The 15,347-nt window shown below is 35.0% G+C and overlaps 1 protein-coding gene across 5 annotated transcripts in view; it reads right to left on the bottom strand.

The window, feature by feature from the left end:
• Window positions 1-9,691: 9,691 nt before the first annotated feature.
• Window positions 9,692-15,347, bottom strand: part of FAM81A (family with sequence similarity 81 member A) — an 82,109-nt gene continuing 76,453 nt past the window's right edge. For all 5 annotated transcript variants that reach the window (XM_043988681.1, XM_043988680.1, XM_043988679.1 and 2 more), the window contains exons 8-9: window positions 13,515-13,710; window positions 9,692-12,422 (exon numbers count right to left, since the gene is read on the bottom strand). In XM_043988681.1, the coding sequence (XP_043844616.1) occupies window positions 12,298-12,422; window positions 13,515-13,710 (321 nt within the window). In that variant the 3' untranslated portion in view covers window positions 9,692-12,297. The remainder of the gene's footprint in view (window positions 12,423-13,514; window positions 13,711-15,347) is intronic.

Genomic DNA, 15,347 nt, shown 5'->3' on the forward strand with positions numbered 1-15,347 from the left:
ACATATAGATTGATTTCTTCTCTTCCACTATTTTTTCAGAGATGGATTCCCTTTGAATTTGTTTTTACTGCCACAAATAAAAGAAATCATGAAATCATAAAGGGATGTTAAATAGCAACTCTAACATTTTATTTTAGAAGAAATCACTCTTGTCACTAAGCAGCCTGGGAGCATTTATTTCTGCCATGAGACCCTGCTAGACAAATTATCTAAATTGACAATCAATTCACATGCTATTGAGCATGCATATAAAAACCCTATAGATAACTTCTTTGGGGACAGCTTCCTCAGCTACAAAATAAAGAGGTTGGACTAGATCAGCAATTCTCAAACTTCTTGGTCCCAGGACCCCTTTAGACCTTAAAAATTATTGAGGACCCCCTCCTCCAAAAAAATCCTTTTATTTGAGTTACATCAGTTGATTTTACCATGTCAGAAATTAATATATCTTAGTATTATTATGAAAATAGTTTTGACATCTCAGAACCCCTTAAAAGGTCTCAGGGACCCCTCAGGATTCCCTGGACCCTGTGTTGAGAATCAGTACACTAGGTCAGTAATGATCCCCTTCACTTTTAATCGAGGGTGTTCCTTGAAAATACACCAACCATAACTGTTCATTTCCACTTCCTTGAGTATTCTTTCTCGAGCCATATGATGGCAGCAAAGGTCAAAAAATATGCCCTATGGTGCTTGAAAAGGCTTCGGAGAGTATTCAGATGTAAAAGACCAGAGATGGGATGAACTTGTTAATAATACTTTGCATAGTTTGCTGAACCTTTCTTTACTACATTACAAAAAATTATAAGAAGTCATATTTGCATTTTGTCTCTCTTGGCTTATGTAGGGTATATACCTTAACTCTTTTGTAAAGGATAGGAGATATATTCTGCTTATAAGGCAGAACATTTGCTATTATTTATAAGATGGAACATAATGCAGACTAAATCAATAGAGAAAAACAGATCAAAGACCATCTCAAGACAGCAGAAAAAAATGATAAGATAAAGTCACATTTCCCATAATGACAAAATTTTAGAATTGGAAGGAACTTCATAGGCCAACCCATACAATAAAAAAGAATTCACTCTACATCAAGCCTGACAAGTGGCCATTCAATCTTGGCTTAAAACCAAAATAGCCCATTCTATAGTTCTTATTCTTAGGAAGGTGTTGTTAGTTTTTTCATCCTACATCACACCTGAATTTACCTCTTTGCAACTAAAACCCATTATGTCTAGGTCTGCCCTCTGTGGGGTCAAAAAGAATATGTCTTAATCCCTTTACCAGTCCTTCAAATATGTGAAGATAGTTCTTATTCTCATCCCATCCTTGTCCCCTCCTGCCACCAATTTTCTCTTCTCCGAGCTAGATATTCCCACTTCTTTCCAATAATACTGATATGGTGTGAACTCAAATGCTTTTCACCGATGTTTCCTTGGATTCTTTCAGAAGCTTTACAGCTTGTAAATGTCCTTCCTAAAAAGTGATGGCACCAGAATCAAATGTAACATTTTGTCTTTAATCTGACCAGGCATAGAACTAAACTAACACCTCCTTGTTCTTGGCACCTACACCTCTCTTAATGTAATTTAAGATTGCATTAGCTTTCTGGGAAACCATATCACACTGCTGATTCATATTTCTCTTGCAGGTCACTAAAACCTCTAGATCTTGTTCAGATAACTGTTCTGTAACCATTTACATAGTGCTTTAAGGTGATACAAGACTCTTAGGTAGGTAATATAAATGAGTGGGTCACTCCAATTAGAGACTGAATTTGGTTGTTTCCTAGCAGCTAAGAGAAATACATTGGTTTATATAGGGTTGGTTGGTTGTTTTTTCTGATAAGAAGAAGCACACAAACTAAACTGTAGAGATTAACTCTTTCCTGTAACTAATGTTCGTGTTAAGGCTAACACCGACCTAAAATGATTATGCTATCCCTGGATAACCACATTTCTTACTTAGGAAGTTTCCTCCCATGGATGATAATTTATTTCTGTGTATCATATATCCATAAATAAGTTTTGAAACTTCCTAAGTAATAAATGAAATTGTTTAGGATATCCCACTTAGATTAGATTGCCAACCAAAACAAGATTTGGGGTCAGTATTAATAGAGTTAACTTAGTTTTATAGTTAGGGTTAAGGTTAAGGTAAATATCAGAGACAGAATCAAGTCTAGGCTAAAGGTTTGTATTAAGGTTGGAGTTAGTGATAGCTTTCGAATGAGGGTTATATTACAGTTAGGAATACAATACAGATCCACTTGACAGGTTTAGAGTGAGGGCTAAATGAGAGGGTTAAAATGACAGGGTTAATAATTCCACAATTCAAGGTGATATCTAGAGTTAACATTGAATTAAGAACCAAATATTTTATTAATTTGGTTCAACAAAATTTGAATAGCCCTTTCTTGATCCTTGTCTCCCTTAGCTTCTATAATGGCTTTTGATGCTGTCAATCATCCCTACCCCCAACCTGAATCATTCTATCTTTAGTAATTCATAGGCAAATTATAATGATTCTCAGTTTCAAATGAAATTCACATGGAGAACAAACAGCTGTCCATGGCAAATGGGTTCATTATCTATTCATATTTATTATTAGCTAGATCTTTAAAATGAGAACTTCTGTAAACTGGTTAAGTGATTAATTAACAGGTCTTTATTTCATATACTAGTCAAATATTAAGTTGGAAAACATAAAAATATTATTTTATAAACATATATCTATAGCTTTAACTTTTTCATAAATGGCATCACTTTATCTTTTGGACCAGAGTATGAATATACTCTGGCAGTCTTGCATTGATTTATTTGGAGTACTGTTTTATTTTTTCAAAAAGATCCACAAAAATATTCAAGTGCCAGTAGGAATTGTTATAAATTGAATTTGCTTCATCTTTATTATCACCAAGAAAACTATTTGAGCTTCTAGTAGCTTTAACATACCTTGAAGCACTTTTTCACAAGAAAAATCCTTTAATTTTGTAATGATATGGAGGTATCCTATATTACTACATAAATTCACAAAAAGCCTGTCTTTTAGTGAAAAGCTTCAAAATAAGAACTATATATTGCTTCTCTCTTATATTTCTTGATTTGTTCAGTCTTCTTAGTTGTGTCCAACTCTTCATGACCCCATTTGGGGTTTCTTGGCAAAGATACTGAAGTGGTTTGCCATGTCCTTCTCCAGCTCATTTTACAGATGAGAAAACTGAGGCAAACAATGTTAAGTGACTTGCTCAGGGTCACATAGCTAGTAAGTGTCTGCAGCTGCATTTGAACTCATGAAGATGTCTTCCTGATTCCAAGCCCAGTGATCTATCTAGTGTGCCACATAAGTATTTCTGGATAAAATAATTATAAAGCATATCATGTTGTTCAAATTGCATGAGGGGACACATTTTAAACCAATGCTTACAAATCTAAATTTCATCTTGACATAAACTCTGTCAAGAAAGATCTGAATACAATTTTACCACATTAAATAATTTTATTTATTAAAAAGCCATTCATGGGGGCAGCTAGGTGGCGCAGTGGATAAAGCACCAGCCCTGGATTCAGGAGGACCTGAGTTCAAATCTGACCTCAGACACTTGACACTTACTAGCTGTGTGACCCTGGGCAAGTCATTTAACTCCCATTGCCCCGCAAAAAAAAAAAAAAAGAAGTTATTCATTATAGTGAAACTTTCTCTTGATGTGGCATTGCCATCAACAGATTTTCAGAGTAACAAATATTCCAAATATAAATTTCAAAACACATTATTGTATAATACATAATATTAGAATTGTAATAAAAGAAGCACCATTAATTACACCTGTTGCTTCATCCACTTGCAATACAAAATTGGAAGATTTGGTTTTCAGTTAATTGTTCACAAAAGTTTTTAGGTATATGGGCAATCTTCCTTCCAACTATATTATCTGCAAATAGAATTATTCAGTTACTTTTTGTATAATCTGTCAAGCATCATTTCAACTATATCAATAACTGTAGATAGCATTTTCTCTTATTAAAATGAGGCTTTTTACATTTTGTAATACTGCAAGGATCTTTATACAAGTAATCCTCTTGATGCTCAGACATGGTTTTTGAAAAAGCTTTTTTTGTTTGCTTATTGTTGTTGTTGAGTTGGTTGTATCTGACTCTTTATGAACCCATTTGAGGTTTTGGGGCACAGATACTGGAGTAGTTTGTCATTTCCTTCTCCAGCTTGTTTTACAGATGAGGAAACTGGGCAAACAGGATTGAAGCAAACAGGGTCACACAGCTAATAAGTGTCCGAGGCCAAATTTGACCTCAGGAAAATGGGTCTTCCTGAAAGAGGCAGCACTCTATCCACTGCACCACCTAGTTGCCCTTTTGCTTATTAAAAGCATCTAATTTTTATCTGGAAAAAAATCTTGCCTTGCCAATATATTCTATATAAACACATTCAAGAAAGCAGAAAACAATAAATTGAAATTACTTCTGCACTAAAGCATTTATACCACAGAAACACATGGTCTTTCCAGTCCATCAATAACAGTACTTGAGAAACCCAATGAGAAATACAATGAGTTCTATTTTCTGAATTTAGGCTGGCTTTCTATATCTTCACTATTAAGTCTCTATTGTCTTTGCCTATACCAGTTTGAGCTGATCCAATGGATTTTCTCTTTAAACTAATTGTGTAGAGGGCAGCTTGATGGTGCAGTGGATAAAGCACTGGCCCTGGATTCAGGAGGATCTTAGTTCAAATCCAGCCTCAGACACTTGACACTTACTGTGTGACCCTGCGCAAGTTACTTAATCCTCATTACCCTGCAAAAAACAACAACAAAAACTAATTGTGTATTTATCCATCACAAAGAAATATTTAAAACAATATTAATTTTTAAAATTAGAAACAATAAAAATTTGAGATATTCAATGTTAAAAATTTCAAGTAATTTTAACCGTCCTCAAGTTACTCTAATTTATTAAATGTTGCAATTTTTTTAGAAACCTGCTTATTGTATGCTTCTCTCCAAAATAAGTACCACTGAAAAACAGAATAAATATTATGGTACTTTTAACCTCCACACAAAGAGTATTTAATTTTGAGTTTACACACTTCACATTCAAATTGCAGGCATCAATGCAATGACACAGCTTATCTGTTATGAGCCTATACCCAACCTGACCAACCAGACCAGCCACCACCTTATTTCCTACCTAGTTGCATTCCTTTGAACTTCTCCATCATCCCCCCCGCTCAGTCTGCCTCACCCGCACCCCCTTTAAGTTACCTCTCTTCTATCTTCTTTCAGCTTCCTTTAGTGCATTGTCTTTTCTCATTAGATTATAAGCTCCCTGAGGAAGGAGCTACCTTTTCTTTTTCATATTTGTATCCTTAGCACTTATCACACAGTTCCTGGCACATAGTATATTGGTGCTTAATAAATGTTTATTAATTGACCAACCAGTGTTCAATGGCAGATGACAAGTGCGGAGACCGAACACACAGGCTTAAATTTTACCTCATTTATATATAATATATAAAACACTGTGCTATATTACTTTCAATTGGAGCAAATTTGCCAAGTTAGTCTTGGTTTTGTTCACTTTGATTCAAACTTTGTTTCTTTGAAAAAAAAAGTCAGTTTATTTTTTATGTGAGTTGTACTTGAAAATATCTCATACTTTTGGCTGTCACTTTTCTCCCAAGGTGACACATCCCAAATTGTAAAACTCTTAATGGACAGAGTAGAGATCATTGATAGTCATCAGTTTTGAGAAAATAATCTCACCCTAAACTATTAGCATTACCTTAATGACAGGATATATAGTCAGAGGTAACATGATAGTGAATAAAGGACTCACCTTGGAATAAAGGAAACATAAGTTCAAATCCTACTTCTGATATATACTAGCACTGTGTGATCATAAGCAAGTCATTTAATCTCTTCCACTCCCAGGCAATTCTCTAAGACTAAAGTTAGATGACTTGCTGATTTATATCAGTATGGAGAGTTTCCATATTGGGAATAAATGAAATCACAGGCCCAGACCAAAAATTTCAATCTCTAATCATGACCTTAAACAAATCCTGACCTACAATATAGTCTACACTCTAACAGAAAGCCAAACCATTGACCTAATACAACCTGTGACCCTAAATAAATCTTTAACCATAACTAAAAAATATAAACCTACCACCAAGAGAAGTCAAATATCTGACTACAAATTAACGCAAATGTGAAAGAAGACCCTAACCTCAAACGCAAACTTAACATTAATTCTATAGCCAATCATAAGACTCCAACTCAAATAATTCATATTCTATGAAACTCTGGTGACAATTATAGCAATAATGTGAATCATAAACCTAAACCTTATCCTACTCCCTTTACTAAATCTACCACTATATCTAATCCTAGCTGTACAACACATTGGCAGTTCTCTTGGTCACAGGTATGTATGTTGAAGACAGCTCAGTATCAGCATTTAAACCTCAGAAATTGGCAAGCATAAATCAGGGCTTGATGCACTGTTTTGTTGATTGTCAAGACTTAGGAAAGTGATGGAGAAAATGAAAACAAAAAAAGTGTTTCCTGCTAAAAAATTTTTTTTGAAGTGGCACATCTACCTGGGAAATATGTACCCTAAACTACACCTATCTTCTTTTATTGTTATAGGTTCCTCATCCTGCAGGGTAACATTGTTCATGACTGACAAGGGATTCATCCAATGTCCTTGGGCAGACCCCAGTGTCTTAGGCTATGCTGGCCTAACAAACTACAAAACATGTTCAATTTGATTTTATCTGGTTTCCTATCTAAATCGAGTTTCCAATATAAAGTAGCTATCTCTTTGCTGCACATGCTATGATGGAACAGGTATAGGAACATGCAAGTTAGTACAGAGTAAGACAGAGCATGAGTGGAAAATAGAATTTCCCACAGGATAGTATTTTACATACTGGGCAATGGCATTTGAATTTTGCAATGCCTCAGTCACATGTCAAGATCTCATAATAATACCCAGTAGAACTTCCTGAATTAATTCATAGTCACTTATACTTGATGACATTTTAACCATTATAGCATACTCAAAGCTTTTATGTCAAGCTATTCCTTTGATACCTGCCCAAGCATTGCATTTATGTCAAATTTCAAAAGTGTTTATTTGACCAAGAGGAAATGGATTTTCAAGAATGTTCTCCATGTTACTAACAAACAGTTCTGCTCAACGGAACTGACATTTGATCAGCACTTTAAGGTTTGTGAAGCATTTTACATGTATTATTATGCTCACCAGGCCAAAAACACCCACCTCTCATCCTTCTCCAAAAGCCATGACTAACTACAAATCCTGGCAAGCTAATCCAGGACTCCAACTTCCAGGGCATCTTCACCACACTAACTTTATTCCAAACAACAACCCTATGAAAGTCATAACTATAGCTGTAATTACTCCCATTTTAAAATGAGAAAACTGAGGCTCAGAGAGATTAAAGGATTTACCCAGAATCACACAATTAGTAAACATCAAAGGAAAAATCTGAACCCAGATCCCTCCTAATTTCCAATTCAGTGTTCTTCTCACTATGCCAACTAGGATATACCTGACATTTATATAGTGATTTAAGGTTCAGAAAGCACTTTACATACAGTCTCACTTGAACCTAAAGACAATGGGAAGTCACTGAAGGTTTCTAAACAAGAGAGTGATATGGTCAGACCTGTGTATTGTGAAAAGAATTCTGGCAAATAGATATGTGGCTTGAGTAGAGAAGAAGGGAAGAATAAAAAGATGATTCTGAGACTGAATCTAATAACTGGGAGCATTTTGGTATCCTCAAAAGAAACAGGGAAACTTAAAAGAGATGGATTTAAAGTGGAAAGTGTGAATTGGGGCATTAATAGGGAGATGTATTTGTGTCCTTCCAGTTCTTATCTTTTCTGCCCACTCTGTGATCTACTATTTGCCCTGATCTTTAATATTTGTGCATACTCTGAACTCAGCTTGCCCTCCTAGAAGTGACCCATGACTTTGCTCTTGCCTTTCCTCTGGATTGCTCACCTGCTTCCAATCTTCAGACATACTTTCACCACTGTCTTCTACAAAGTGGCCCGAGTTCAAACTTTTCCCACACCCATTCCCTGTTCTTACACTCAGTCTTGTCTCAATGTACTTAAATTCCCACTTACCCTGTGATCCATAATCTGCATCCACCTATATAACCAGTACTTAGTGAACCCTTAGACTTTTGCATTAGAATCCTATATTAAAGTTATATGGTTTACAAAAAATCAATCAAATATATCATCTGTGGTATCTTTTTGCATGATATATTCATGCAACAGCATGAGGAAACCACTGTATTAACTAAATCAATGAGAAGACATTTTATCAGCTAAAAAATGTCCCTTATACTGAACAAGTTGTGGTATATCAGTGTAATGGAATACTACTGTGCCATAAGAAATAATGAGCAGGGGCAGCTAGGTGGCACAGTGGATAGAGCACTGGCCCTGGATTCAGGAATACCTGAGTTCAAATCCAGCCTCAGACACTTAACACTTACTAGCTGTGTGACCCTGGGCAAGTCACTTAACCCCAATTGCCTCACTAAAAAAAAAAAAAAAAGAAAGAAATAATGAGCAGGCAGACTTCAGAAAAACCTGGAAAGATAAGTGGACTGATGCTGTGTGAAGTGAGCAGAACCAAGAGAACATTGTACACAGTAACAGCAACATTGTGTGATGATCTACTTGGCTCTTCTCAGTAGTGCAGTGATCTAAGACAATTCCAAAGAACTCATGATGGAAAATGTTCTCCACATCCAGAAAAAAAGAACTGTAGATTCTGAATGTAGATTGAACCAGACCGTTTATACTTTTTGGTTGTTTTTCTTTCTTTTTTTGAAGCTTTTCCCTTTTGTTCTGATTCTTCTTTTACAACATGAGTAATGCAGAAATATGTTTAATGTGATTGTACATACGTAGCCTATATCAGATTGCTTTCTGTCTTGGGGAGTGGTGAGGGAAGGGAGGGAGAGAGAACAAATTTGGAACTAAAAATCTTATGAAAACAAATGTTGAAAATTATCTTTACATGTAACTGGAAAATAATAAAAAATACTTTGATGATAAAAAAAAATAATGAAGAGGAAAAGAAGAAAATATTTAACTGGATTGAAATTTTGTTATAGCTCCAAGCACAAGAAGCTATTGAAAATAAAAGAATAGGGGGTCGCTAGGTGGCGCAGTGGATAAAGCACTGGCCCTGGATTCAGGAGTACCTGAGTTCAAATCCAGCCTCAGACACTTGACACTTACTAGCTGTATGACCCTGGGCAAGTCACTTAACCCCCATTGCCCTGCAAAAAAAGAAAAGAATATCCAGTCTTGCTGAAATTTTTTTTTAATTTAAAAAAATGTCCCTGATAAATCCACTATAAATCCCCTCTACATCCAAAAGTTCACTGTGACATCTATAGAGTGGTATTTGGGAAAACTTATCTCAATCTATTTTGCACTGAAGGAGTTTAATGATTTAAAAATACTAGAAGAGTTTTGTAACAAGACAACCATGCAACACAGACACTATGACAGTGTAGAGAATACAGAGAGAATTTCATCCCACTGAGGAATCCATGTAGTCAGGCAGTTCAATGAACATATAGCATCCATGGAAACAGCTTCAGTAACATCATTTCCTACAGCATTCTACAGAATTAAGTCCACACACCAAATTTAACCATTTTTTATTAAAACCAAACACAGCATTTACATGTGGGGTTTTATGGCACTGTTTATTACAAATTTCTGATAAGGGAAAATGACACTGGAGATGCTTTACATTTAAACTTTGGTGATAAGAATACAATATAGCTCATTACATGAAGGACCATAACATCAGAAGCACCTGAGAAATTCAGCACACAGATGATTATCACCTGCTTTCATATGGGCTCTCCTTCATTAAGAACCTAATTTGGCATTGATCACTTCTTTTAAAGAAGTTCATGGATACTAATGCTCCCTCCTCAAGCATGGACAGATCAAAAGCTAAGGAAAGTTCCCACAGTCATGCACCCTGTGTACTAGACTTGAAAGGGAATTGGCCCAAATGACTGCAATGCCAAAGAGATAAACTAATTTTATACTTCCAAAGAACATTGTTTTCTTTGTGGTGAATGGTGTTATTTCTCCTTGCTCGGCTTATGTCAATGTAAAGATGTGCTGCCCAAATGAAGCCCTAACAGACTAACCCATTTCCCCAGAAGGCCAATCCCATCCCTGGATCCTGGATCCTGGATCCAAGGATATAAAAAGAACTAGGACCATAGGATCCTGGACTCCACAATAATACAAGGTCCTTATCATCTATCTGGCCAACTTATACATATTCCATAAAGCCTGCTCCAACAAGCCTGACAGGCTAAGATCTTGCATACCCCTTAATAGAGGAGGGACTATAGCATCCCATACCACATCTCAGCCAGCTGTTCCCAATTACCATGTTCCTATAGAGAGGCCCAAGTTCTCTACGGTAGGATTGGCTTCTACCTCAAAAGAAGAAACAGCTCTGGGGTTTGTGGAGGAGAATGCTGTCTTAGCCATAGACACTCATTCAGATGCTAAAATCAAATTAAAGAAAATACAGGTTGGTGGTCAAATGTCATCTATCTAATCTTAGGGGCTTTTTTTAACATTTGCCAAGGCAAGGAGGAAAAAAAAGTATGTGTTTTAGTAGCATATTTTAAAAGGGTAAACAGTAGTAGCCAGTTAAATGATTCATTTATGACTAATCTTAAAAACAGAAGGTGCTTCTTTTCCTGAGTCCTTAGGGAAAAAAGTAACAAAAAAATTTTACATTTAAAATAATCCTATTTTTATTTTTTTACAGCACCCTCACAGTTTAGAACGGTTTTCTCAGTATAGATCTTACATCCATAGATTTATAAGCATCTAGATTAGATTACAGCATAGGTGTTAATTTTCAATTTATAATTAAAGGTAGCAATTGAAAAAAATACACCTATAACATAAAAATTCCATTCATGTGGATGAAAATATCTTAACAATGTTATAAATTCAATGCCAGCTTGAATCCCTGTCCATACAAAAGTATGAATTATTTATTTCATTAAAGAATATACTGAAATATCGTATTTTAACAATGATAAAATTTCTAGTACATTATACAACTTTAAAATACATAGCATCTCATTTTTACATCACATTTTGAATTATCATGCCTTCTATTTTGTCAACAAAACCTTCAGTGTACAGTGCATCAACATAATAAAAACAAGGCAAAATAATACACTTACAATAATAATAATAATATACAAAGTATTTTTCTAGATTTTTAATCTTCATTTTGGGAACATTTAGGAAATGGTTCATAAAAATCATGAAAAATGTTCACATCATATTGTAGTTAATGTGCAATTCTGCATTAATAGCTTACCGTGAACCATAATTCCATTATACAGAATATGATTCTTATCACACAAGCTGTGGAGAGCTGAAAAGTATTCAGGTAATTCATGTTTTATTTTAAATATCTGAAATATCCAGATAATTTAAGCAATTTTTGGCTCTACAGTTTCCAGAAAAGTATCTTGATTGTCTACTTTATTTTCAAGTAGATAATAATCGATATGGCAGTTGAAGAAGCATTATGAATCCCTTATACTATCTGAATTGGAATCAAATAGTATTGAATCCAAATAAATAAATTACAATTTTTTAAAAACTGAAAACTCAAATTATCATGGAAACTCCAAGTGAAGGGGAAAGAAAAATTAAAGGAAGCAAACAAAGCAGGAAATTACAAACAACAATAAAATCCAAACATGGACTTAAACATTGAATTATCTCTTCTGTGAAGGGATATATTTTGCATACCAACTGCTCTAACAAATTCATTAGCTTACTAACATAAACCTCCACACTGACATTTTTTAAATGATGAACAGTCTTAGCTAAAGCATCACTACAATAAATTAAAATTTTAATTCAAAGAAGAAAAATATTTTGAAGAGTTTTCAGTCCTAAAATGAATAAAAGCCTTTCCAAAATGGAACAAATTCCATAGAATTTATATTTATAAGTGAAATTAAGTTATAAAAAATGTACTTACTCTTCTTACCTAAAGATTGTCTTCCCAACTCGAGTTAAAAATTTAAGCCCATGTCACATTGTTTGGTACATGCACATCCTGGAGAGAGCAAACCATACTGCACAAACATCCAGTTTCCTAGCCCCAGTGACAAATTCTTCTTTTTTTATCACTGTCCCAAACCTCTTTACATGGGACCCTCTTGTTTCTTTAGCTGATGAATTTGCTTCAGTATCTGGTCTTTATCAAGTTTCATTTTGGCTTCAAGAACTTGTCTGAGTGATCCTATGCTTTCATAGATAGCTGCAAACCCTTTAGAAAGACATAAATTTCACAAGAGTTAAAAATTTCAAATGCTTTGTCAAGGCTAAATTCTATATCAAAATAAAATTTTAAATTAAAATACAATCCCTACTGATTGCAGGAACAAGTTCAAAATGAAGTTTCAACCCTATATTTAAAAAAAACCCTGACACTGAAAGTAAGTTTTTAGGAAATGGTTAGGGAAAGATACGTTAACATTCCCTGTGCCATTTCTTAATATTAATTTCCTCAGTGGTATATTAAAAATATGCCCATAAACTAATTCATGAAATTATATAAAATTAAATGTTAATAAAATATTCCAACAAGAATTAATTATACTGTGATATAATCCAATAGCTATTTCCCTAAGTAATTCAATAACCCATTTGGACAGTAATATAGACCAGGAAAGTAGTTTCTACAGAATTATATTACCAAGTAATTTTCTAATTTATACATTGAGTGTCAGTTTTTACCTTTCAAAATAGTATTAAATCTTTAATATTTTCAACCAAGTCATTCCTAAGCTAACAAGCTATTTTAATTTCCACCTGACAAAAGAAAAGCAAATTAACACATATGGAGAAGTCATTCCTTCATATACATAGGGTAAGAGCAGCACAAGTAGCAAAAGCAGGTATGTGAAATACATTGAAAATATTGTAAACTTCCGCAGAAGCATGAAAGACTAAATTCCTTATACCCTAAAAGGTAGGCAAAGGTGTATACTGATTTTTGTATCATAATGAGACCTTAGATATTATGCTAGCAATTTACTCACTGTCTGTTTGGGTAACGGATGAACCCTAATGAGACAAGTTAAGTTTCAAGCACCACAGTTTGGTTCCCTTTACAGAGTACTGGTTATAGCTCACTTTGGCCAACAAAGGGTAATCATTTGTGGGGAATTTCAAAACCATTTTTATATATTAATACAGCATAACTATTCAGAAAAGTGGCTTGGGACACTTTTGGGACACTATGGTGTACTTATTTTTATTATTAACATAGTTTCTAGAAAATTGTAGAGAATTTTACAAATCATTTTGTTTTTACATCAAAGAGAACATAAACTATGTTTATATTTTTTTGCCCTACCAGCATTGACTTCTGCTTTCATTTCTTTCATTTCTTCATTCATCTGCAATTCAATCTTGCTGATTCGAATACTGATCTTCTCATCATCAGACTTCAGTCTCTGTGCTTCCATATTTTTCTTTTGTATCTCTTCTATTTTATCAAGCTTTGCTGACATCTGACTGAACTTCTTCTCGATGGTCCTTTCACTGATTTCCTAGGATGGATGAAAATAAATGCACTTAATCACACTCTTTTTCAACTAGAAGGGATCAGGGAATGAAAGAAATGGCAAATGAGTTAATACATAGGGAACCAAAGATTTCAAAAGTTAGAGATAGAGTACTTTTCAGCCATAAAAAAGAAAGCCAGTCACAAAAAAAAAAGAAATTCATGTCTTGTGAGATAAGTCCAGCACCCGGGAATGGAAGGCCTTGAAAACCAGCCTAAGGAGTCTTTTTTCCTCCAAGCATTAAGGAGCCACTGGAGGTTTTCCAATAAGGGGATTCACCATAATGAGATGTGTGTATTAGGGAAAGTTATTTTGGCAGCCATGTGAAGGATGGGCTGGAGCGGGGAGGACTAGTCCAAGTCAGGAACTGGAGTAATGGCAGTATGATTAGAAATGATGAAACCTATGAGCTATTGTGGAGACAGACTCAGCAACAGGACTTGATTCCACAGAGGGAGAGAGAGAGTAAGGAGTATGAGTCCCACAGACCCAAAGTCTAAAGAAATCAATGTGAATCAAATGCATGTCAAACTATGGGCCAGTTGGATTCTGGCAGATGATCTGAAGGAAACTTGATAAATCTTTTTCACTATTTGTCTTCCTTTAAGAGTTGATTCATGGAAGCCATGTCTGAGTCCAAAATATACTGGCTGTGGTATGGCAAAATTAGAAGGAACCAGTCATTAATTACTTTCTTCATTACTATCCCAGATTCATGCATGGTCAATTCAGGAGCACTGAATCTGGGGAGAACAGAGATTCCAGGCAAACTATTCTAACCAATTCAACCATCAATCAACAAGCATATATCTCAATACACAAATGCCAGGAATTTATAAACATGAGTTCAGTGTATTTCTAGCAAGCAAACACTTATTTTTTCTTAGCTTAATAAAAAACAAAACAAAACACAAACTAAACAGAAGGAGAATGGTTTGGCTAGGGGAAGGAGGGATAGTGTTGTTAAGTGATCACAGAATCATATCAATGATTTAACACAACCCCCTTGTTTTACAGAAATTTAGGAAATATAGGCCTAGAAAGATAAAAGAAATTAGCCAAGGTCAATGAAGTATATTACAAAGTTGCAATTCAAACACCGAGCCTATAACTACAAATTCACTGTGCCACACTACCTGAGGTTAAAAACTAATAAAAATGAGTCAACCAAAGAGTTTTGCTGCCCAATAACTTCTGAATATGGAAAGTATAGCTGGTTGATCAAGGGAGTTCCCTGATCAACTTGAGCTCTGGAGTATTTAGTCTTTGTTGGGGACTTTGTATCTTCCTAGAGAGGGTACAGACATGCTCCATGGAGGCTGGATTTAATTTAAAGAAGATGAATTAGTTGGCTATAATCTGTTACAGTGAGTGTTGAGGGAGAAACAACCCAATTTGTGTTGGCCTATGAAAGGGTGTCATCAAACCTTCTCAGTCCTTTTTCCTTTTCTTCCAAAAAGGTCCTAGAAGTACGTAAGAGCTAAGAGGGAAGCTGGGTTCCCTGACTGGAGTTATCTTCTCCATATCTGTAGAAACCTGGAATACATCTGGATTATATTAGAAGTTTCATGGAGTAAACTCTGGGTGGGACATAAAGAACCAAAGAGCAAGAGAGGAAGGAT

Source organism: Dromiciops gliroides, chromosome 2, assembly GCF_019393635.1.
Source record: "Dromiciops gliroides isolate mDroGli1 chromosome 2, mDroGli1.pri, whole genome shotgun sequence".
Lineage (NCBI taxonomy): Eukaryota > Metazoa > Chordata > Mammalia > Microbiotheria > Microbiotheriidae > Dromiciops > Dromiciops gliroides.